The sequence below is a fragment of the Trachypithecus francoisi genome, unplaced genomic scaffold (assembly GCF_009764315.1).
Source record: "Trachypithecus francoisi isolate TF-2019V2 unplaced genomic scaffold, Tfra_2.0 Lachesis_group3, whole genome shotgun sequence".
NCBI classification, from domain to species: domain Eukaryota; kingdom Metazoa; phylum Chordata; class Mammalia; order Primates; family Cercopithecidae; genus Trachypithecus; species Trachypithecus francoisi.
In genome coordinates this window covers 41560126-41585173 of record NW_022681468.1, presented here as the reverse complement: position 1 = coordinate 41585173, position 25048 = coordinate 41560126, and the positions used below count along the sequence as shown (strand labels likewise).

The window sequence follows — 25048 nt, the reverse complement described above, 5'->3', positions numbered from 1 at the left end:
GTAGGCCGGGCGCGGTGGCTCAAGCCTGTAATCCCAGCACTTTGGGAGGCCGAGACGGGCGGATCACGAGGTCAGGAGATCGAGACCATCCTGGCTAATACGGTGAAACCCCGTCTCTACTAAAAATACAAAAACTAGCCGGGCGAGGTGGCGGGCGCCTGTAGTCCCAGCTACTTGGGAGGCTGAGGCAGGAGAATGGCGGAAACCCAGGAGGCGGAGCTTGCAGTGAGCTGAGATCTGGCCACTGCACTCCAGTCCGGGCGACAGAGCGAGACTCCGCCTCAAAAAAAAAAAAAAAAAAAAATGAGTAAAAGTTTGCCAAATGAGTGAAAAGAGAATTTCAAGCAGAGTAAGCATGAATGAGCACGGTATATCCCGAAAGAACTACCTACTGTTCAGTGTTGCTTCACATGAAGTGAGGGGCAAATGATGTAAGTTAAGGTTGCTTAGGTAAGAAAGAGTCAAATAATGAAAGAATGTACTATACAGTACATTCATATATATAGTATTCTGTATACTATACAGAATAAGCCAGAATTTGCCCTATAGGCGTAAAATTATCTCCATGAAGGATTTTATGTTGGGGAGAAACATGGTCGGATTTGTCTCACACTATTGGCAGTGTGTGTGATGGAAACTGATCATTCTCTAAAAGGCTAATGTGGTCAAGGCAATACTAATATCTGAATGCAGAACCTCTGAGCCCAGGTTTAGTGAGTTTTCTATTAAACCATGTTGACTCCCCTATAAAGCAATAAATAAAACATTCCACTATTCACTGTATTGATTTGTTAGTGAAATTTAAACTCTTGACTAAGGGGATAAGAAACTATTTCATTTAATGACTAAGCAACCCAACCTTGTCTTTTATCCCTCTGGGGGGATGTGCCTATTAAAAGGTACTTTTCTCTTGAATTTCGTCTCTTTATTTGAATGGAAGTGAACTTACGATTCATGAATGCTTCAGATATGTGACAGCATCATTTCCACTGAACAATTTGCTCCAGGGCCTATATACCCTTTATAAATTCATGCAATTTTTGTCGTAAGTTTAATTTCTATTGATACAGTGTAATCCCATTTTCTTCAGTTCATTTCCTAAGATTGCGTATCAAGTGCAAAGATGTGAGGACAGCAGCCTTTAGTAGGAGAGTTTGCTTCCTTTGTAAGATGATAACTCCTCCTGGAGTGTTGAATCCCATCTTTACTTCACACTCCAGTCCCCATCAGAGGGCTTCAGTCAGCCTCGTGTGCAGCAAGCCGGCCAGCACGGAACCTTCCACTTGGTGTGATAATGCTTTTGCTTCCAATGCTCCTCACCCCACCCGCCCATACCCCAGAGTCCATGCTGTGTGGTAGAAGAGAAGGGGAAGAGGGTCCTGCACTATTAGCACTCCCTTGGGTTTTAATCCCTAGAACGCAATCCCATTAATCTGAAAGGACCTTATCATTAGCATTCCATGAGTTTCCCAACTCCTCAAATCTTCATGGCTGGTGTGATCCTGTGTGATCATCAGAGCTTTACTCTGAATTCATCCTAGGGATAGTGTCATCATTCTGGCAAAATTCATGTCATTAAATGTCTCTTTGCCATCTGTGTTCCACTTCCTGCTTGCTTCTCTCTCTCCTGGGGCTAAGTTCAATTTTTTACACTATTTCTAGCAACATGGTCTTCTTATTCACGCACTCACTGGTTCATGTATCCATTCTTTTTGAGTGCTTATTCTATGTCAACTACTGTGCTAGTTACTTGGGGCACAGTACTGAACAACACAGGTCCTTCCATCAGGAATCTTCTGCTCTAGTGACCCTGATATTGGGGGAGGGCGTTGTTAAAAGTAAAGAACAGCTTGTTGATTGAGACTGGGAGGAAATGAAAGCGTCTACAGTTGCCAACAGTGTAATTGATGCATCTTAAGTAAGAAGTTTAAACATATTTTAATGGTTATATATGAGCATGATTGCTATTTTCAATTTAATTAGAGGGAAGGCAATATGCCACCTCTTCACGTATTGCACTACACTCCATGAGAATGGGGCTATTTGTTTAAAAGTTAACATGATTCTTCAAAAAACTAAAAATAGAATTACCATATGATCCAGTAATTCCACTTCTGAGTATATATCCAAAAGAACTGAAAGCAGGATCTTGATGAGATATTTGTACACCCATGTTCATTGCAGTATTACTCCCAATTGGCAAGAGGTAGAAGCAGCCCAAATGTCTGTGAACACATGAAAGGATAAAGAGAATGTGACATATACATACAATGGAATATTATTCAGCCTTAGAAACAGAAGGACATCCTGCCACATGCTACAACACGGAGGAACCTTGCGAGTATTATGCTGAATGAATAAGCCAGTTATAAAGGGACAGATTCTGTAGGATTCCAGTTACGTGAAATATCTAGAGTAGAAATCCTGGACACAGAAAGTAGAATGATGGTTCCCTGGCACTGGCAGGAAGGAGAAATAAGGAGTTGTTTGATGCGTACAGAGTTTCAGTTTTGCAGGATGAAAAAGTTCCAGAGATCTGTTACACAACAATGTGAATACAGTTAACATTACTTAGTTCTACACTTACAAAATGGTTAAGTGAGTGAATTTTATATTACATGTGTTTGCCACAATTTTTTCTTTTTCTTTTCTTTTCTTTTTTTTTTTTTTTTGAGACAGTGTCTCACTCTGTTGCCCAGGCCTGAGTGTGGTGGCGTGATCTCGGCTCACTGCAACCTCCGCCTCCTGGGTTCAAGCCATTCTCCTGCCGCAGCCTCCCAAGTAGCTGGGATTACAGGCACGTGCCACCACACCCAGGGCTAATTTTTGTATTTTTAGTAGATAAATGTTTCACCATGTTGGTCAGGCTGGTCTCGAACGCCTGGCCTCAAGTGATCTGCCCTCCTCAGCCTCCCAAAGTGCTGGGATTACAGGTGTGAGCCACTGTGCCCGGTCTGCAATTAAAAATAAATTTTAAAAAAATACTTTAACTCCAGTACAGTGGCTGGAGCCTGTTATCCCAGCTATTCAGGAAGATTACTTGAAACCAGGAGTTCATGATCACCCTGGACAATATAGCAAGATCTTGTCACATACACACATACAAATGAAAGTTAACATGCTCAGGAGATTGAGGCAAGTAGATTGCTTGAGCCCAAGAGTTCAAAGCCAGCTTAGGCAATATAACAAGACCCTGTCTCTTAAGAAAAGTCAGGCCGTGTGTAGTGGCTCACGCCTGTAATCCCAGCACTTTGGGAGGTCGAGGCAGGCGGATCACCTGAGATCAGAGTTCGAGACTAGCCTGACCAACATGGAGAAACCCGTCTCTACTAAAAATAAAAAATTAGCTGGGCGTGGTGGCACATGCCTGTAATTCCAGCTACTTGGGAGGCTGAAGCAGGAGAATCACTTGAACCCGGGAGGCAGAGGTTGAGGTGAGCCGAGGTCGCGCCCCTGCATGATGTTGTTGCCTGGGCAACAACAGTGAAACGCTGTCTCAAAAAAAAAAAGAATGAAAAGTCAACATAGTTAATACGGAAGCAGCTGTGGGTATGGTAGAAAGGGTAGTGAAGTGGAATCAATTAGAAGGTCAGGGGTGCAGACCTGGCACTGCTAATTCCTAGCTGTGTGACCTAGGGCTTACATGTAACCTCTAAGCCTCCGTGTCCTCACTGGTAAAGTGAAGATCATGCTTCTATTGCAAAGAGCTTTGCAAGGGTTAAAGGCAATGATGTGTGTGCAGGATGGCCAACACTGAAACATGATTCAAAAGGAAGGCATGGTGATAACGATGGATTTCTCCATAACTTGGCTTTCCCACTGTCATGTCTGGCCATATCTGGGCATGGTGGGGCATTGAGGGACCAGCTCCAGCTTCTTCACTTTTTCATCTGTCCTACTTTCTCCACATCAGGACATCAGGTTAGTTTATCAAGTTTAACTGCTGGCCGGCATGGTGGCTCAAGCCTGTAATCCCAGCACTTTGGGAGGCCGAGGCAGGTGAGGTCAGGAGTTCAAGACCAGCCTGGCCAATATGGTGAAAGTCCTTCTCTACTAAAAATACAAAAAATTAGCTGGGTGTAGTGGCGGGTGCCTGTAATCCCGGCTACTAGGGTGGCTGAGGCAGAAGAATCACTTGAACTTGGGAGGTGGAAGTTGCAGTGAGCCGAGATTGAGCCAGTGCATTCTTTTTTTTTTGAGACGGAGTCTCGCTCTGTCGCCCAGACTGGAGTGCAGTGGCCGGATCTCAGCTCACTGCAAGCTCCGCCTCCTGGGTTCCCGCCATTCTCCTGCCTCAGCCTCCCGAGTAGCTGGGGCTACAGGCGCCCGCCACCTCGCCCGGCTATTTTTTTGTATTTTTAGTAGAGACGGGGTTTCACCGTATTAGCCAGGATGGTCTCGATCTCCTGACCTCGTGATTCGCCCGTCTCGGCCTCCCAAAGTGCTGGGATTACAGGCTTGAGCCACCGCGCCGGCCGAGCCAGTGCATTCTAGCCCAGGTGACAGAGTGAGATTCCATCTCAAAAAAAAAAAAAAAAAAAGTTTAACTGCTAAAATTTGGCTTTGTTTCTCCTTTGGCCCCTCTCTCCAATATCATACTATTTGATTTAGAGGGACAGTTTCTTCTAGTGTACAGCAAATACAAATATACAAACTATTATTGCTGTTCAATCTGCTAATTAACTTCAAATCTGAAAGAATAAGTTTTGTAAGATTCGGTCACCCTACAAGTATTCATTAGTGTCAAGCATTGGCTAATGAATACAGTAATGAACAGTGGACAAGATCATTGCCCTCAATGACCCAATCATTTTAGCAAGTGAGACAGGTATTAAATAAGTAAGCAAAAGTATAGACTGTGATCATTGCTAGGAACGAAATAATCAGGGTGGTGTAATGGAGAATGACTTCAAAGGCAGGAACTCCTTAGATAATAATGCACAGGGTGTGGTGGCTCACACACCTGTCATCCTACCATTGTGGAAGCTGAGGCAGGAGGATCACTTGAGCCTAGGAGTTTGAGACCAACCTGGACAATATAGAGAGACCTTGTCTCTACACAAAAACTAAAAATAAAAAAAAAGTAGCCAGCATGGTGGTATGCTCCTGTAGTCCTAGCTACTCAGGAGGCTGAGGCAGGAGGATCACTTGAGCCTAGGAATTTAAGGCTACAGTGAACTGGGATCATGCCACTGTACTCTAGCCTAAGTGACAGATCAAGACTGTTTTAATAACAAAAAATATATATATATATAAATGTAGCTTATTTGCTAATATTGTTTAGCCTCTCAAAGAAAAATTAGGGTGGGAATGGTTACAATATGCCATCTTCCATGAATATATCCAAGTCTTTTAAATTCTACCTCAGGGCTGGGCGCGGTGGCTCAAGCCTGTAATCCTAGCACTTTGGGAGGCCGAGACGGGCGGATCACGAGGTCAGGAGATCGAGACCATCCTGGCTAACACGGTGAAACCCCATCTCTACTAAAAATGCAAAAAACTAGCCGGGCGAGGTGGCGGACGCCTGTAGTCCCAGCTACTCCGGAGGCTGAGGCAGGAGAATGGCGTGAACCTGGGAGGCAGAGCTTGCAGTGAGCAGAGATCCAGCCAGTGCACTCCAGCCCGGGCAACAGAGCAAGACTCCGTCTCAAAAAAAAAAAAAAAAAAAAAAAATTCTACCTCAGGTTTGTATACTTGTTGTTTCCTCTGCCAAAATGTGCTGCCTTCAACTTTTTTAACTCCTTATCTTTCAGGTCTCCGTTCAAATATTGTCTCCTGAAAGCAAAGCTTTCCAAAAAGTTAGTAAGGTTTATACATACCATGCTTCTGCAGTCATACGCCACATAATGACATTTCAGTGACAGATCACATATATGATGGAAGTCCCATAAGATCATAATGGGTATTTTCACCTCACCTTCTGTATGTTGTGGCAAGATCTCAGCTCACTACAACCTCCACCTCCTGGGTTCAAGCGATTCTCTTGCCTCAGCCTCCCAAGTAGCTGGGATTACAGGCGCCTGCTACCATGTCCGGCTAATTTTTGTATTTTTAGTAGAGATGGGGTTTCACCATGTTGGCCAGGCTGGTCTCAAACTCCTGACCTCAGGTGATCCGCCTGCCTCGGTCTCCCAAAGTGCTGAGATTACAGGCATGAGCCACAGAGCCCGTCCCCTTCTGTATGTTTACTTACTATTGTGTTACAATTTCCTACGGTATTCAGTGCAGTAACATGCTGTGCGGGTTGGCAGCCTAGGAACAATTGGATATACCATATAGCCTAGGTGTGCAGTAAGCTATACCATCTAGGTGGTGTAAGTATACTCTATCATGTTCTCACAACAAAGTTGTCTAATGATGCATTTCTCAAAATGTATTCCCATCATTAAGTGATGCATGGTTGTATTTCTTTTCTGTTTTTTTGTTTGTTTGTTTTTTGAGACGGAGTCTTGCTCTGTCACCCAGGCTGGAGTACAGTGGCACCATCTCAGCTCACTGCAACCTCTGCCTTTTGGGTAGCAATTCTCCTGCCTCAGCCTCCTGAGTAGAAGGGAGGAAGGGAGGAAGGGAAGGAGGGAGGGAGGGAAATGCTTGGCTTTGGTTGAGTGTTCTTTGTAATCCAGCTGGTAAGAGGTAGTTGAAAGCAAATATGTATGTAATATGTATTTATTTCATTTCATTTTCTTTTTTTTTTTTGAGACGGAGTCTGACTCTGTCGCCCAGGCTGGAGTGCAGTGGTGCGATCTCGGCTCACTGCAAGCTCTGCTTCCCAGATTCACACCATTCTCCTGCCTCAGCCTCCCGAGTAGCTGGGACTACAGGCGCCTGCCACCACGTCCAGCTAATTTTTTTGTGTTTTTTTTTAGTAGAGACGGGGTTTCACCGTGTTAGCCAGGATGGTCTTGATCTCCTGTGCTCATGGTCTGCCTGCCTCAGCCTCCCAAAGTACTGGGATTACAGGCATGAGCCACCGCACCCAGCCTATTTACTTCATTTCTTATTTCTCTCTGTTTTTATGTGGACCAGTCTGCTGGTACAATAATGGTGAAATAACAGTGGACCAACTAACATTTATACTGTTGCTTTCAGTAACTTACTGGGGAATTCACCTACTAAAGTTGCATGAATATATTACTGCTTTAGAGCAATGGCTGAACTTCCAGCCAGATGTTGTTGCTGTTTTTTTTTTTTGTTTTTTTTTTTGGTTTTGAGACGTCTCTCCCTGTCACCCAGGCTGGAGCGCAGTGATGTGATCACGCGCTCTGCAGCCTCAATCTCCAGGCCCAAGTGATCCAACCACCTCAGCCTCTTGAGTAGCTGGAACCACAGATGTACACCACCACACCTGGCTAGTTTTTTTTGTTTTTTTGCAGAGATGGGGTCTCACTATATTGCCCAGGCTAGTTGTCTCAAACTCCTGAGCTCAAGCAATCTGCCTGCACTGGCCTTCCAAAGTGCTGGAATTACAGGTGCGAGCCACTGTGCCCAGCCCTGAACTTCAAGTTTTTTAAAGGAAGGTAGGGTTTTCCAGTGATCAGTGATCAGATCTTTTTTTTTTTTTTCTGAGACAGAGTCTTGCTCTGTTGCCTAAGCTGGAGTCCAGTGGTGTGATCTCGGCTCACTGCAACCTCTGCCTCCCTGGTTCAAGTGATTCTCCTGCATCAGCCTCCCAAGTAGCTGGGACTACAGGTGCGTGCTGCCACTCCCAGCTAATTTTTGTATTTTTAGTAGAGACGAAGTTTCATCATGTTGGTCAGGCTGGTCTCCAACTCCTGACCTCGTGATAACGCCCGCCTCCACCTCCCAAGGTGCTGGGATTACAGGTGTGAGCCACTGTGCCTGGCCCTGATCAGATCTTTAAAGAGAAAACAAATTAATAGTATAGACTCATAAAAGTAGTATCGGAGAAGAGAAAAGAGGCAGACTGTAAGTAAATAGAAATAGCAAGAAATACAAAAACAACAAATAATACCTAGGTGCCACTGTCCAATAGAATATGCAATCTAATAATTTCCACAGCTTAAGATCATGTTATCTTTTGTTTTTCTTTTCGGGACAGGGTCTGACTCAGTCACCCAGGCTGGAGTGCAGTGGCATGATCTCAGCTGCCTGCAACCTCTGCCTCCTGGGCTCAAGCCATCCTCCCACCTTAGTCTCCCAAGTAGCTGGGGCTACAGGTGTGCGCCACCACACCAGGCTAATTTTTGTGTGTGTATATATATCATATATATGTAATGTATATATTCTCATATATATGTAATGTATATATTCTCATATATATATATATATATATATATATATGTAGAGATGGGGTTTTGCCCAGGTTGGTCTCAAACTCCTGGGGTCAAGCGATCTGCCTGCCTTCACCTCCCAAAGTGCTGGGATTACAGGCGTGAGCCACTGTGCCCTACCAAGACAACGTTATCTACATTAGAGTTACCTTTTAGAGTTATCTTTAATTTTTGTAGAGATGGGATTTTGCCATGTTGCCTAGGCTGGTCTCAAATTCCTGGGCTGAAGCACTGTGCCTGCCCTGGCCTTCTAAAGTGCTGGGATTACAGGTGTGACCCAGCACACCTGGTCCCTACTGTAGGTTTTTATTGTATAAATTTTCACCAGGTTGAAGTACTGTATTGCTAACTTAGCCAGGCGTGGTGGCGTGCACCTGTAGTCCCAGCTACTCAGGAGACTGAGGCAGGAGAACTGCTTGAATCCAGGAGGTAGAGGTTGCAGTGAGCCAAGATTGCACCACTGCACTCCAGTCTGGGCAACAGAGCAAGATCCTGTCACACACACACACACACACACACACACTCTATTGCTAAGTTGATGTTTATATTTTTCATAAATAGTTGTGAAAGTTTCCCATGTTTTTCTGTATCAATTAAGAAAATCTTGGCCAGGCGCAGTGGCTCACGCCTATAATCCCAGCGCTTTCGGAGGCAGAGGTGGGTGGACCACCTGAGGTCAGGAGTTTAAGACCAGCCTGGCGAAACCCCATCTCTACTAAAAATACAAAAAAATTAGCTGGGTGTGGTGGTGGGTGCCTGTAATCCCAGCTACTTGGGAGGCTGAGGCAGGAGAATTGCATGAACCTGGAAGGCAGAGGTTGCAGTGAGCCCAGATTGAGCCATTGCACTCCAGCCTGAGCAAAAAGAGTGAAACTTGGTCTCAAAAACAAAAAGATAATCTTGATTTTTTTTTCCCTTTGTCTATCACTGTCATAGATTTTCCTATTTTGAGTCATGCTGGTATTCCTCAAAGTCTACTTGGTCATGTTTTTTCTTTTTAAAGATACCATTGAATTTGGTCCCGAATATTTTTAAATGTGAATACATATTGCTAAGCAAAATGGAACTATTTTCATTTTTATCTGGTTTGGGATCAACATTACGTCAGCCTTATAAGTTATTAAGATAGCTGCCCTGGCTTTTGTTTCCTATTTGGCATTTTTGTTTTGTTTTGTTTTTGGTAACAGCTTTTACTGAGATAGAATTCATTTATTTAAAGTGTACAATTCAAAGGTTCCTAGTATATTCATAGTTGTATAACTATCACCACAGTCACTTTTAATACCCCCCCAAAGAAATCTCAAACCCTTCAGCTGCCACCCACCAATCATCCCATCCTTCCCCCTCCTCCCAGACCAAGGTAACCTCTGACACATGTTCTTTCCCTATAGATTTCACTATTTTGGCCATTTCATATAACGGGAATGGTTCAATATATGGTCTTTTGTGGCTTTTACTTAGCATGTTTTCAGGATTCATCCAAGTTGTGGTATGTATCAATATCAGTATTTTGGGGCCGGGTGTGGTGACTCATGCCTGTAATCCCAGCACTTTGGGAGGCCGAGGCAGGTGGATCATTTGAGGTCAGGAGTTTGAGAGCAGCTTGGCCAACCCAGTGAGACCCCATCTCTACTAAAAATACAACAATTAGCCAGGCGTGGTGGTGTGCACCTATAATCCCAGCTACTTGGAGCCTGAGGTAGGAGAATCACTTGAGCATGGGAGGCAGATGTTTCAGTGAGCTGAGATCGTGCCACTGCACTCCAGCCTGGGCGACAGAGTGAGACTCTGTCTCAAAAAAAAAAATCATTCATTTTTATGGCTGAATAATATTCCGGTGAATGGATATACCACATTGTTTGTTTTGTTGTTTTGTTTTTTTCACAGCCAATTTTCATACTGTTGTTTCACATTCTCACAGCCCTCAGCACATGCCACATCCCAGCCCAGCTCTGGGACTTTGGTTCAGGGCTCAGAGCCTCTGGTCTGGGCTGATCGAAAACCTCCATTGATCCTGTGGCAGTAGGTGGACCTTGGCTCTGCTCATCCCTACTCAGAGCTCAGGGCAGTGCCCCATGCAGCTGCCCCACTTCCAGGAAGGCCTCCACGCGGCAGTCAATGTCTTCCTTAATGTGCACTGCTGAGATCTGCACCCAGATCCGGGCCTTGCCCTTGGGGACCACGGGTAGCTGAACCCAATGACAAAGATGCCTCTCTTCAGCATGTCATCCACCATGCGAGAGGTCAGCTGGGCATCACCCAGCATCACAGGCCGGATAGGGTGACTGGCTCCCGAGACAGTGAATCCAGCAGCTTCCATCTTACTACAGAACCACTGGGTCTTGGCTGCTATAGAGTGGATGATGGTGTTGCTCTCCAGGAGCAGATTTAGGGCCTTGGAAGGGCAGCCAACAGCAGGTGGCAGACTGTTAGAGAAGAGGTAGGTCCGGGCGGCAGCAGGGACACCAGGGGCCCATGCCCTGTCGTGTAGCCCCCTGTTGCTCCACCTAGGGCCTTCCCCAGGGAGGAGTTGATGATGGTGACCTGGCCCATCACGTCCAACAGCTCATCTGTGCCCCTCTTGTGGGTCCCAGGAAGCCAGTGGCATGGCCTTCATCCACAAAGACTAGGGCGCCATGTCTAAAGGCGAGGCGACAGATCTCTTGTGGAGGTATGCTGTCACCATCCATGAAAAAGGCCCCATGGGTGGCCACCAGGCGGAGCCGATGCTTCTGGGCCTCCTGAAGCTTCTAGGTCGGCCACGTGTAGGTGGCGATAGCGGTTACTTGTTGGCCTTGCACAGGCAGATGCCGTGGATGATGGCGGCATAGTTCAGCTCGTCCGACAGCACTGCGTCCTCAGGGGTCAGCAGGGCCTCAGAGGCCGGCATTGGCGTCACAACAACTGGAATAGAGGATGGCATCCTCCCGCTGGTGGAAGCGGGCTATTTTTGCTTCTAGATTCTCGTGGATGCTTTGGGTTCCACGGATGAAGCAGACAGAGCTAAGGCCAGCTCCAAAGAGCCTTCAGACCTGCCTGAATCACTTCGGGGTGGCTGCTCAGGCCCAGGTAGTTGTTGGCACAGAAATTGAGGATTCCTCCGGAGACGCGGTCCACGCGGATGTGCGGCCCCTGACGGGACATGATGACCCGCTCACTCTTCCGGGTGCCAGCTCCGCGGATCCCTTCCAGCTCCCCGTCCAGAATGCCGCGCAGCTGGGCCAGCGCTGACCGCGCGCCGCCCCGCAGGGCACTCCGGAGCGCGGGGCGCCAGACGTTCCCAGCCCACATTGCTCCTACCTCGCCAGAGTGCACCTGCCTGCCCGAAAGCCGTGCACGCTGCCCACATTGTTTATCCATTCATCTACTGATGAACACTTGGATTGTTTCCACCTTTTGGCTAGTATGAATGTTACTATGGACACTCATGTCCAAGTTATTGTGTGGACATACGTTTTCAATTCTTCTGGGCATATACCCAGGAATGGAATTGCCAGGTCAAATGGCAATCGTACAATTCCTTGAGGAACTTCTAGACTGTTTTCAGCTCCACCATTGTACATTCCCACCAGCAGTGTATAAAGGTTCTAACTTCTCCACATCTTTAGAAGACACAATTTTTATTACTATTATAGCCACCTAATGGGTGTAAAGTGTTTTGGTTTGCATTTCTCTGCTAATGATATTGAGTATCTTTGCATGTGCATACTGGCCATTTGTATACCTTCTTTGGAGAAATGTCTATTCAGATCCTTTGATCAATTTTAAAATTGGGTTGTCTTTTCAATATTGAGTTTTAAGATTTCTCCATAGTTCCTTATCTATGATTTGCCAACATTTTCTCTCATTCTATGGGTATTCTATGGGTTAATATTCTATGGGTTAGTAGTCTATGGGTTAGTATTCTATGGGTTGGTGCAATTATTTTTGTACCAACCTATCTTTTTGATGGTCTCTTTTAATTGGTGAGGGAAATCCACTTATGCTATTTACACTGTTCTCCACATGGTCAAATGCACTGGGTAACCTATAAGTTGATTTTTCTCCCTGGACATCTCCCTCCTGATATCCTCTGTCCTGCTCCAACCTGGACTGAATACTCTAGTGCTGCAAAGCTGTTATCTTGCCACAATGCTGGGTTGGTTCCCTGATTTTTGCTATCTCTGCTCTTCCTTGATTTACTTCCTTAATCTCTGTGGAGTATATCCTTCAGCAGCCTTTGAAAAAAATGCCATGGAGAGTAAAGTTGGGATTTTGTATGCCTGCAATGTTTTGAACTTCATGCATGAAGACAGCCTGATTGGTCATAGAATTACTATTTCCTGGGTTTAGTCAATGAGAGTTTGGTTACAAATGGATACTTCGTTAGCTATATCAATTTGGTTCCTGAGGTTCAGAGAACTAGGAAATATTTATTTGACAAGGGATATCTCAAAAAATTTATCATCTATTTACTGCATGAGTTTGGAGAGCCAGAAATTCAGACAGGTAGGAATCTGTCCTCAGAACTCTGAAGGCATTGATCCACCATCTTTTGTCATCCAGATTTGCTAATGAGAAGTCTAACACAAATGTAAATCCATTCCTAAGTGATTTTTTTTTCTGGACACTTGCAGGATTTTCTATTTACTCTGGGGGTTCTGAAACTTCACAGTGCTATGCCTTAATGTGGATCTTTTTCATTCATTACACTTGACACTCTGCTGTGCCTTTCAATCTAAAGATTGAAGTTCTGGAATAGCCACTGTATTAGTCCATTTTCACACTCTATAAAGAACTGCCCAAGACTGGGTAATTTATAAAGGAAAGAGGTTTAATTGACTAAGAGTTCAGCATGGCCGAGGAGGCCTCAGGAAACTTACAATCATGGAGGAAGGCAAAGGGGAAGCAAAGCACCTACTTCACAAGGCTTCAGGACAAACAGTGAGGAGTTAAGGGGGCAGAGCCCTTTATAAAACCATCAGATCTTGTGAGAACTCACCCACTATCACAAGAACAGCATAGGGGAAACCAACGCCAGGATCCAATCACCTCCCACCAAGTGTCTCCCTAGACACGTGGGGATTATGGGGATTACAATGCGAGATGAGATTTGGGTGAGGATGGCCAGGGGCAGTGGCTCACGCCTGTAATCCCAGCACTTTGGGAGACTGAGGCGGGCGGATCACAAGGTCAAGGGATCAAGGCCAGCCTGGCCAACATGGTGAAACCCCATCTCTACTCAAAATACAAAATTAGCTGGGTGTGGTGGCACACGCCTGTAGTCCCAGCTACTCGGGAGGCTGAGGCAGGAGAAGCACCTGAATGCGGGAGGCAGAGGTTGCAGTGAGCGAGACTGTGCCACTGCAGTCCAGCCTGGCGACAGAGAGACTCCATCTCAAAACAAAAACAAAAACAAATTTAGGTGAGGACACAGACAAACCATACCAGTCATTTATGTTATTTCTAATAACCCACTGCCTCCATTTCTATTTTAACTTTGTTCACTTTCTTTTTTTTTTTTTTTTTTGAGACGGAGTCTCGCTCTGTCACCCAGGCTGGAGTGCAGTGGCGGGATCTCAGCTCACTGCAAGCTCCGCCTCCCGGGTTCCCGCCATTCTCCTGCCTCAGCCTCCTGAGTAGCTGGGACTACAGGCGCTGCCACTTTGCCTGGCTAGTTTTTTGTATTTTTTAGTAGAGACGGGGTTTCACCATGTTAGCCAAGATGGTCTCGATCTCCTGACCTCGTGATCCACCCGTCTCGGCCTCCCAAAGTGCTGGGATTACAGGCTTGAGCCACCGCGCCCGGCCAACTTTTTTCACTTTCTAAAACTGTTAGTCTGGTTTTGGACCCCTATATTTATCTTCTGTGGCTTTCATCTTTTCTCTTTGTCTCTTTCAGTTCCACTTTCAGGAATATTTTCTCACCCGCATCTTCCAACACTATTAATTACTTTTGAATTTTAAATATTTTTAATTTTAAAAAGCCCTACTGTTTTGATACTGCTTCACTTCCAATTGTTTTATGAATGTGATTTCTCCAGGTATCTTTCAAACTAATTTTTCATTCACTACATAGCACTAATATTTTGAAGATTCTGAAAAACACAATTTTTTAATGCTTCTGTAGTGCTACATCAAAACATCAATGTACTGAAGATTTTAAGCAGCATGAGGCATCATCAGATGTTTTTGTTTCTTCCCCCTCATTTCCCCACCCCTACCAGATCTGTTTTTGATGTTTAGCCTAGAAGTAGTAAGAAGGATGAACTAAAGCAGATTAGGGATCGAGCTGGTAATCCAGGTGAGAAATAATGAGTCTTCTCTAAGGTAATAGTGGTGAGGTAAAGGCAAAAGGATAGCTGACAAACGTTAGGAGGTGAAATGGCACAGGACTTGGTGAAAAACTGGTTAGGAGAAGAGGGAAGAGAAAAGTCCAGGTTATCCTCAAATTTATGGTTTGGACAACAGGAAGAATAGGAATTTCTCCAAGTTGAGTCCTATTATAAACAATTTCATTTTTGTATTTCACTTTGAGTCTCAATTTACCAAGATAACTTCCTTTCAATCAGCAAAACACCTGTTTACTACTTACTAACAATATTAAAGATGCAAATATTTACTAAACATATTTTTCTCATTTTACATACATGCCTATCATTTTATTTCTAAAAAAGTTTAATTCTATTTACTCATTAAAATACATATATTTAAATACTCCAACATAATACATTAGGTGTATTAAATATATAGATGCTCCTCAAATGAAGAATATAGTCTGATCTGGTTCTATACACAATAACAACAATTTAAAATGTAAAAAACTGGGCTTAAACAATGCAGCCAACCACCCGTTTTATTAAGTTTTACCAGGTATCTCCTTCTAAAAATTCCTTATCAGAGCTATTTCTTTAAACCCAACATTTACTACATTAACAGATGGGTTCTTTAAATGAGAAATTTTACTTTCAACTCACTGATTTTATACTTAGAGGCTTTAAAATTTTTTAGAATATGTGAAGACCGGAATTAAACCATTCTCCCCGTATTTTTCCCAGATTGTTTGCTAACTGCTTGTTTTTACATAAAGCTTTAAACACGTCTACCATGGGTAGTAAACAAAAAGGACTACTTGAAACTATAAAATCTACCAAAGTGCCAAATGCATTATCACTGCTTTTTCCTTCTTTTGTAAGAATCATTACTATGAACTCGTACTCGTTGGTGCACAGAGGATGCTATTTTCATGCTCTCTTTCTTAGTAAAGGTCTTCTCTATAGCTCCAGGTTTCCAAAGCAACAACTGTGCATCTTCTCCTCCAGTCAACAAAGAATCATCTTGCACATTCCAACAGAAAGAACAGACTGTAGCAGCATGCCCTCCCTGAAGGCTAGTCACATGGGTCAGTCCTGACGTGCTGCAGTTGATCAAGTGAATCCTTCCTGTGTTTGTTCCTCCAATAACATGCAATGTGTCTGTCTTTTCTTGATACAGGCCACCAATCAAATAGTCCAAAGAATCTTCTTTCATGTTAACTGCCTCTCTGACATCCTGGATGTTCAAACGTGTAACTGGTTCATCAGTATCCAGATGATTAAGATCCCACCAATAAAATCCTTCATCATGTGTCATGCAGTAAATCTGTTTATAACCATTCCCAGACCAACCAATACAGCTTACTGATGAAATTGAGTTACAGGTTGTAACCAGTGCATCCTCCTCATTATCAACATTAATATCAACTACATTTACCAGGCCATCAGATGAACCTGAGACTACCATGTTGGGATTGCTGGGATGGAAACGTACTTGAGTGACATCATCACTATGTGTCTCTGAATATGCACCAAGTGGGTCTTTAGTTGTAGATAAATCCTGAGAATTCATCCTTGCATCCCAGAACACCAACAATGCATCATCATCAACTTTTTCTGTACCAGCACAAATAATATGATCATTACAATTAATATCAAAACTGATAAAAATATTGGAAGGGTAACCCTTGAAGAGCCGAACAGGTTTTTCTCTGGCTACTCGAGCATCCCAACATTTTACAGTGCCATCAGTACATGCTGAATATACGCTATCACAGGAATTTGCAAATCTGACTCCATTAAGAAGTCCAGGATATCCACTAAATTCTCGTAGTACATTTAACCTTTCTTTATCATATATTCTGATTGATCCATTAGAACATAAAACAGCAACCAAGTTTTCCATTCCTGCTTGGACAGTCTTTGATGTGTCTATACCAAGAAGGTAAGTGGGCTCTTTGGTTCCTGAGGAACATTTAACAATGTGCAGATTAGCAAACTGTTCCTCAATCTTTTCCATATCAACAGCAGCATCCAAGGGTAGTAAAACTCTGTAAAAATAAATAAATAAATAAAAATAAAAATTAATGCTTAACAATGGAGATACATAAAAAATTTTAACCTGAAGTTTCTCTAAAATTGCAAATAAATCAAGAACATTTTCCTTTGAGGGCTGGCATGAATCAATCAATCAATAGAAATGTATTCTAATACTATAATCATTTCCTTACTATGATGTAACTAAAACTCAGTTGCCTTCTAATTCAATCACTCTTTAATACTGAATTTACTGCCAGGAGTGGTGGCTCACACCTGTAATTTCAGCACTTTGGGAGGCTAAGGCAGGAGGACTGCTTGAGGCCAGGCATTAGACACCAGCCTGAACAACAAGGTAAGACTCCTGTCTCTTCAAAAAATAAATTAGCAGGGCATGGTGGCCTATCCCTGTAGTCCTAGCTACTCAGGAGGCTGAGGTAGCAGGATTGCTTGAGACCAGGAAGTTGAGACTACAGTGATCCATGATCACGTCACTGTTCTCCAGCCTGGGGAATGAAGTGAGACCCTGTCTCAAAAAAGGAAAAAAAAAAAAAAATGCTGAATTTACTATATATATTTTATGCTAGTAAGAGAATAAAAAGCATGTGCATATACCACCCAGCAGTTCTTTTTAGCTCAAACCCAATTACTGGTTCTACTCAAGTCATCCTCAGCATTGGCAAGGATCTCCACTTTGGAATAATCTTCTCCTGGCCCCAGCTGCCTTACACAACTTCAGAATTTAAACATAGATATGTAGGGGGGGGAAAAAAAGGTTTCCCAAAAATATTCATGCCTTAATCCCTGGAATCTGTGAATATGGTTACAAAGGAAAACTGAAGTTGCACATGGAATTAAGGTTGCTAATCAGCCTAATTTAACGCTAACTTTAAAATAGGGAGATTATCCTAGATTATCTATTATCATCCTGGCCCAATATGGTAACAAGTGTCTTTAAAAGTGGAAGAGGGAGGCAGAAGAGTCAAAGGAAGAGATTCCCATAGAAGGCAAAGACACAGAGAGATACAATGTTGCTGGTTTTGAAGACAGAGGCTGAGGGTGGCCTCTAGAAACTAAAAAGCAAGAAAAGATTTTCCTCCAAGCCTCCAAATGGAAATGCAGTCCTGTTGACATCTTAATTTTAGCCCAGTGACATCCATTTTGGGCTTCAGACCTCCAGAACTGTAAGATAATAAACTTATGTTATTTAAACTAAGTTTGCAGTAATTTGTTATAGCAGCAATAGGAAACGAATAGAACAGAGGTTCCCAGTATCGAATCCCAGAGAAGTGCTTCTAAGGCAGTAGCAGCTTGCCATGGTACAACTGGGATTTGATCCTAGGCATTCTGGCCTCAGGCTTCACGCACTGTGCTCTAAACCACCATACTAGATTGCCTCTCCAGGGTGGGCCGTATGTAGGACAAGTTCAAGGTCAGAAAACCATGCATGCCTAGTAACACTATCATAAATCCTTCTATTGTGCTTTCTCATCAATGAATATTCTTTCTAGCCTGTGTAACAAATTCATTTTCATTCTTAAGACGAAATGTTTTTTCTGTTGCTTTGGTGATATCTTCTTAAGCATCTGTCTTTTCATCTTTAAAAGGAGAAATGAGTACTAACTCAAGAACTGTTAGGAAGATTAATGCATGCCATGTGTTCTGCACAACGTCTGGGATATCATGGTACATACACAATAGATATAATAGGCCGGGCGTGGTGGCTCATGCCTGTAATCCCAACACTTCTGCAGGCCGAAGCAGGGATCACTTGAGGTCAGGAGTTCGAGACCAGTCTGTCCAACATGGTAAAATCCCGTCTCTACTAAAAATACAAAAATTAGCTGGGCGTTGTGGCGCACACCTGTAATCCAGCTACTCGGGAGGCTGAGGCAGGAGAACTGCTTGAGGCAGAGGTTGCTGTGAGCCAAGGTCACACCACTGCACTCCAGCCTGAGCAACAGAGTGAGAATCTGCCAAAAAAAAAAAAGATGTAATATAAAAATTACCAGTATCACCATGACTGATACCACTAATATCATATAAGGGAGAATTTGGATCTATCAAACAGCAAAAAATATTAGTAAGTTGGATTTGGGTTTTTTATTATTATTATTATTTTTGTATTTTTAGTAGAGATGGGGTTTCACCGTTAGCCAGGATGGTCTCGATCTCCTGACCTCGTGATCTGCCTGCCTTGGTCTCCCAAAGTGAGCCACCGTGCCTGGCCTGGATTTGGGTTTAAAATAGAAATAGAGGCCGGGCGCGGTGGCTCAAGCCTGTAATCCCAGCACTTTGGGAGGCCAAGACGGGCGGATCACGAAGTCAGGAGATCGAGACCATCCTGGCTAACACAGTGAAACCCCATCTCTACTAAAAAATACAAAAAAAAAAACTAGCTGGGCGTGGTGGCCAGCACCTGTAGTTCCAGCTACTCAGGAGGCTGAGGCAGGAGAATGGCATGAACCCGGGAGGCGGAGCTTGCAGTGAGCTGAGATCCGCCCACTGTACTCCAGCCTGGGTGACAGCGAGACTCTGTCTCAAAAAAATAAAATAAAATAAAATAGAAATAGAAATAAAATAGAAATAAGCACTCCCCTTAACTTTTAATTTTCAACATTTATTTTTACTTATTTTTTTCCTTTGGAGATGGTATCACAGCTCATTAATTTTCAACATTTATACGTGCACACACACAAAGAGCTCCAATGCATAGACACAGTTCACCTTCTAGGTTCACTGTTAACTTCTTGCCACATTTGCTTTCTCTCTCTACACACACACACACACACACACACACACACACACACACCACTGCTTTTTAAAAATGAACCCTTTGATGAGAGTTAGCTGCAGACAAAATATCACTCCATTCCTAAATACTTCACCATAACAGCATCTCTCCAACCTTCTGTTTTTCATGTCATGGAATTTTTTGAATATCCTATCCTCCAACAACTTTCATCCAGAGTTCAGGATCTATTGATTGTTCTTGCCTGAATCAATGATTATGCTAGAATCTGCAAAACAGTCATTTTCTAATTCTATCATTCTTTCTACCTTAGCAGGCATTCTTCTAAAAACAAGAGCTTTTTTCCTTTCTCTATTTCTTTGACTAGGAAATCATGATTCTTAAAAATTGTGCATCACAATCTATTGCTTTGTTGCTTTTTGATGCTCAAAGTGTCTGGACTTGGCCATTAAGACCCTTCAAGCCAGCTTCTGTAGCCTTTTGACAGGACCCCATCAGTCTGTAAACCCTACATGAGAAACTCCATGGAAGCACCCAGGCTGGAGTACAGTGGGCGGATCTCAGCTGAGATCGCGCCACTGCACTCCAGCCTGGCAACAGAGCAAAACTCTCATCTCAAAAAAAAAATTAAAAAAAAAAAAAGGAGACTGGTGCTAGGACAGGGGTGATAGAAACACAAAGCAGACATATGCAGAAGGCACAATTTTTGGCATAAAGAAAACAAACAACAAATATTAATTTCCTTTCTATTTTCATTTCATTTCATTTAGTCATTTAAATTCATTTCTTATTTTATTTTATTTTATTTATTTTTTAAATTTTATTTCTCGAGATGGAGTCTGACTCTGTCCCCCAGGCTGGAGTGCAGTGGTGCGATCTCGGCTCACTGCAAGCTCCGCCTTCCGGGTTCACACCATTCTCCTGCCTCAGCCTGTGGAGTAACTGGGACTACAGGCGCCCGCCACCATGTCTGGCTAATTTTTTGTATTTTTAGTAGAGACGGGGTTTCACCGAGTTAGCCAGGATGGTCTCGATCTCCTGACCTCCTGATCCGCCTGCCTCAGCCTCCCAAACTGCTGGGATTACAGGTGTGAGCCACCGCGCCCGGCCTTCATTTCACATTTTACAAGCTATGATTCTTACAGCTATTCAGAAACTTAACACAGTTTACTTTTATATTAACTATTTAAAAAAACAACATGCAATGTTCATGAACACAAAATTAAATAAACAACTCTCAAATCTCAATAACTATAGCCACACCAAATTGAGCTGGTGCTTTCTTAGATTTTATTTTTCATTTTGCAATTAAAAATACATTTCTAAAGAGCATATGGCCGGGCATGGTAGCTCATGCCTGTAATTCCAGCACTTCGGGAGGCCGACAAACCAGAGCCTCAGGAGTTGGAGACCAGCCTGGCCAACATGGTGAAATCCTCTCTCTACTAAAAATACAAAAATTAGCGGAGGGTGGTGGCACCCACCTATAATCCCAGCTACATGGGAGGCTGAGGCAGGAGAATTGCTTATACCTGGGAGGTGGAAGTTACAGTGAGCCAAGATCGCGCCACTGCACTCCAGCCTGGAGACAGAGAGAAACTCTGTCTCAAAAAAACAAAAACAAAAAATAAAACAAAACCCAAATAGCATATGAACTTCACTATGTTTCAAAAGATGACTGTGTTTCACTGCCCAAGGTTCTCAGTGAACTCTCCCAAGATTCTTATCTTTTAGTTAGATACCAATCAGAATGGTTTGAGACATAAACTATTAAAAATGCCCTTCAGTTCCTTGGAGAAAGAAGAATTTAAAAGGAAAAACAAAAAGACATAGGAGCCAAGAACTCCACTGGCCACTCTAAAACAATCTCAACAACAAAATAACAATACTCATCTGAGCGCAGTGGCTCATGCCTGTAATCCCAGCTGCTTGGGAGGCTGAGGCAGGAGAATTGCTTGAATCTGGGAGGTGAAGGCTGCAGTGAGCCAAAGTCATGCCACTGCACCCGAGTAAGACTCCGACCTAAAAAAAAAAAAAATCTCTTGGATTACAATCCAAAGAATAAATATCCATGAGTCCATACTGATAAAAACAAATCAGTAAATAAATGAGGGAGAAGGAACAAATCTGCCTTACAGAACTCAAGTAACATATGTAGATATACTCCCTCTAGAAAGTAGAGCTGAATTATCCTCCCCTTGAATGTAGGCTGGACTTGGTTACTTGCATCCAAATAATAGAGTACGGAAAGGGTAAAAGATAGTAACCTCACTGTGGAGAAGCTCAGATGACATCACTGTGACCGACTGATCAAGGGTAACATCATCAGCAACATGTCATGTTCCTATCATGAACCCCCTGGTATGATAAGGCATTCCATTCACCTCTGTGATATTCTTCCCCAAATAGAAAACCCCAGTCTAATCATGAGAAAACCTCAAACTAACCCAATTTGAGGGATAGTCTTTTTTTTTTTTTTTTTTTGAGAAGGAGTCTCACTCTGTCACCCAGGCTGGAGTACAGTGGCACGATCTCGGCTCACTGCAATCTCCACCTCCTGGGTTCAATCAATTCTCTTGCCTCAGCTTCCTGAGCAGCTAAGATTACAGGCATGCACCACCATGCCTGGCTAATTTTTGCATTTTTAGTAGAGCTGTGGTTTCACCACATTGATCAGGCTGGTCTCGAACTCCTGACCTTGTAATTCACCACCTTGGCCTCCCAAAGTGCTGGGGTTACAGGCATGAGCTACTGTGCCTGGCCAATTTGAGGGATATTCTTCAAAAGCTTCAAGATCAGACCAGGCACGGTGGCTCATGCCTGCAACCCTAGCACTTGGGGAGGCTGAGACAGGCAGATCTTGAGGCTAGGAGTTCGAGACCAGCCTGGCCAGCATGGTGAAACCCCATTTCTACTAAAAATACAAAAATTAGCTGGGAATGGTGGCACACACTTGTAGTACCAGCTACTCAAGAGGCTGAGGCATGAGAATCACTTGAACCCAGGAGGCGGAGGTTGCAGTGAGACAAGATCGTGCCTGCACTCCAGCCTCGGCAACGCAGCAAGACTCTGTCTTTAAAAAAAAAAAAAAAAAAAAAAGCTTTAAGATCATGAAAAACAAAGAAAGACCAAGAGATCATCACAGACTGGGGGAGACCATGATGTTGTGATGATGACACTCAATATGGTGTTCTTGATTAGATCCTGGACTAGTAAAAGGACATTCATGGAAGACCTGGTGAAATCCAAATAAAGTCTGTCATTTAGTTAATAGGATTATCCCAATGTTACTTTCTTAGTTTTGACAGATGTTCCATGGTTATGTTAACATTAGGGAGGCTGGGTGAAGGGTATACAGGAACTCTGTACTATTTTTGCAACTTTTCTGTAAACCTAACATTATCCCAAAACAATAACAAAAAAAATTTTTTTTTGAGACAGGGTCTGGGCTCTGTCCCCCAGGCTAGGCTAGAGTACAGTGGCACAGTCTCGGCTCACTGCAACCTCCATCTCCTGGGTTCAAGCAACTCTCCTGACTTAGCCTCCCGAGTAGTTGGGATTACAGGCGTGTGCCACCACGTCTGGCTAATTTTTTGTATTTTTAGTAGAGATGTGGTTTCACCAAGTTGCCCACGCTGGTCTTGAACTCCTAAACGCAAGTGATCTGCCCACCTCAGCCTCCCAAAGTGCTGGGATTACAGACTTGAGCCACCAGGCCCGGCTGACAAAAAATTTTTAACATATCATGGACGTTTACAGTTCTAGACAGAAAAATATTCGGGTATTAACACACTAGGAATGTCCCAATGCTGAAAAGCCCTTCAGTCAAACTCAACTCTAGACCTGAGATGGCTCCAGCAGGCCAATTAGGACTACCACCACCAATCTCTGCCCTAGTCGCATCCCTAATCTAGCTTCATAATAAACTGGAAAATATAGCAGAGCCAACAGAATCTCCTTCCATACACCAATATCCCCTTCCCCAAAGCAGTACTAAGGAAAGGTAAAAATAAAATTTCAAGTTTTTGTTTGTTTTTTGAGACAGAATTTCTCTCTGTTGCCCACGCTGGAGTGCAGTGGCGTGATCTCTGTTCACTGCAACCTTTGCCTCCCGGGTTCAAGCGATTCTCTTGCCTCAGCCTCCCGAGTAGCTGGGAATACAGGGGTGCGCCACCACACCTGGCTAATTTTTGTGTTTTTTGGTAGAGACAGGGTTTTGCCATGTTGGCCAGGCTGGTCTCGAACTCCTGACCTCAGGTGATCCATCTGCCTTGGCCTCCCAAAGTGCCCCAACGTATTGTAATCCCAACAAGCATGAGCCATTGTGCCCGGCCCAATTTCAAGAATTCTCACAAATACTCCCAAATTTGGAAGAAGCAAACTGAGGGAGTTGGTAGGCAACCTCAAAAAATCTCTCGAAAGTAGTAAGTACTCCTACTTACTACTGCAGGAGCTCAGCAAAGGCATGAAGAGTTGGTAGGGCTATTTTTTAACATCTCCACGCTCAGCTTGGGAAATGAGAAGCAGCCCCTAAGAGTGGAATATACCTGGGACTTGTTGGAATGGGATTTGGTATAGGACATTCAATGGGATCTGAGATGAAAGGATAGATTCCAGGTCACCCAGCAAGGACTGTCTCAGCCTCAGTATGTGACTAGTTTTTGCCAGTGGAAGCCATGCATGCCGCAGTTAGGCTAGGATTAAGAGATAATGGGTCTTCTCCACCTTCTCTTTGCTCATCTGCTGGCTGGATGGAGAGGACTCCTTGGTCCTACAGGATGGTACAGCCATAAAATAAAAGGAGTCGCAGCCTACCAATCACCAGATGAAAGGTTATCTGCTGACTAGGAAAACCTACATTTGGCTGCATCAGTCCATCAGCGGTGAACATATCTGAAACATGTAGTTTTAAAACTCCAAATCTACTTGCAGAGGTGGCATCCTACAACTTCTTAGGGGACAAGTGAGAAAAAACCCAAAAAACTCCAAAACACAATGATTCCAACTTCTTAATGTTATTCATCGTTTTAAAAAACTTAAAGTGAATTTCAAGAGTCAGAAACTCTTAAAATACCTAAAGTTCAGTCATTTCTTTCATACTATTTATTTTTTGGGATTCTAGCTCTTTTTAATACTGTTGAAATTTTTAATTTTTTTTTTTGAGACAGAGTCTCACTCTGTTGCCCAGACTGGAGTGCAGTGGTGCGGTCTCGGCTCACTGCAACTTCCACCTCTTGGGTTCAAGCAATTCTCTGCCTCAGCCTCCTGAGTAGATGGGATTACAGGTGCCTGCCACCACACCCAGCTAATTTTTGTATTTTTAGTAGAGATGGGTTTCAACATCTTGGCCAGGCTGGTCTTGAACTCATGACCTGTGATCTACCTGCCTTGGCCTCCCAAAGTGCTGGGATTACAGGTGTGAGCCATTGCACCTGGCCACTGCTGAAATTTTTTAACATTTTTTTTTTTTTTTTAATACAAACGGGGTCTCATTATGCTGCCCCAGCTGGTCTCGAACTCCTGCATGTAAGAAATCCTCCTGCTTAGGCGTCCCAAAGTGCTGGGATTACAGGCATGAACCAATACGCCCAGCCTATTACTGAAATTTTTAATGATGACGACAACCTCATAACAATCCCAAAAGTACTATTATATCCATTTTACTGATGAGAAAA

The 25048-nt window shown here is 43.5% G+C and overlaps 1 protein-coding gene and 1 pseudogene across 7 annotated transcripts in view; both read right to left on the bottom strand.

Annotated features, from left to right (window-relative positions):
- Positions 1–10149: 10149 nt before the first annotated feature.
- Positions 10150–13361, bottom strand: LOC117069491 (annotated as a pseudogene).
- A 732-nt stretch (positions 13362–14093) lies between these two features.
- WDR89 (WD repeat domain 89) overlaps positions 14094–25048 on the bottom strand; it is a 43789-nt gene continuing 32834 nt past the window's right edge. For 6 of the 7 annotated variants that reach the window (XM_033187780.1, XM_033187782.1, XM_033187784.1 and 3 more), the window contains one exon: positions 14094–16635. In XM_033187780.1, coding sequence (XP_033043671.1) covers positions 15441–16604 — 1164 coding nt within the window. In that variant the 5' untranslated portion in view covers positions 16605–16635 and the 3' untranslated portion in view covers positions 14094–15440. Of the gene's footprint in view, positions 16636–18315; positions 18354–25048 lie in introns of those variants that run through there. The other variant, XM_033187779.1, reaches the window with a different exon arrangement.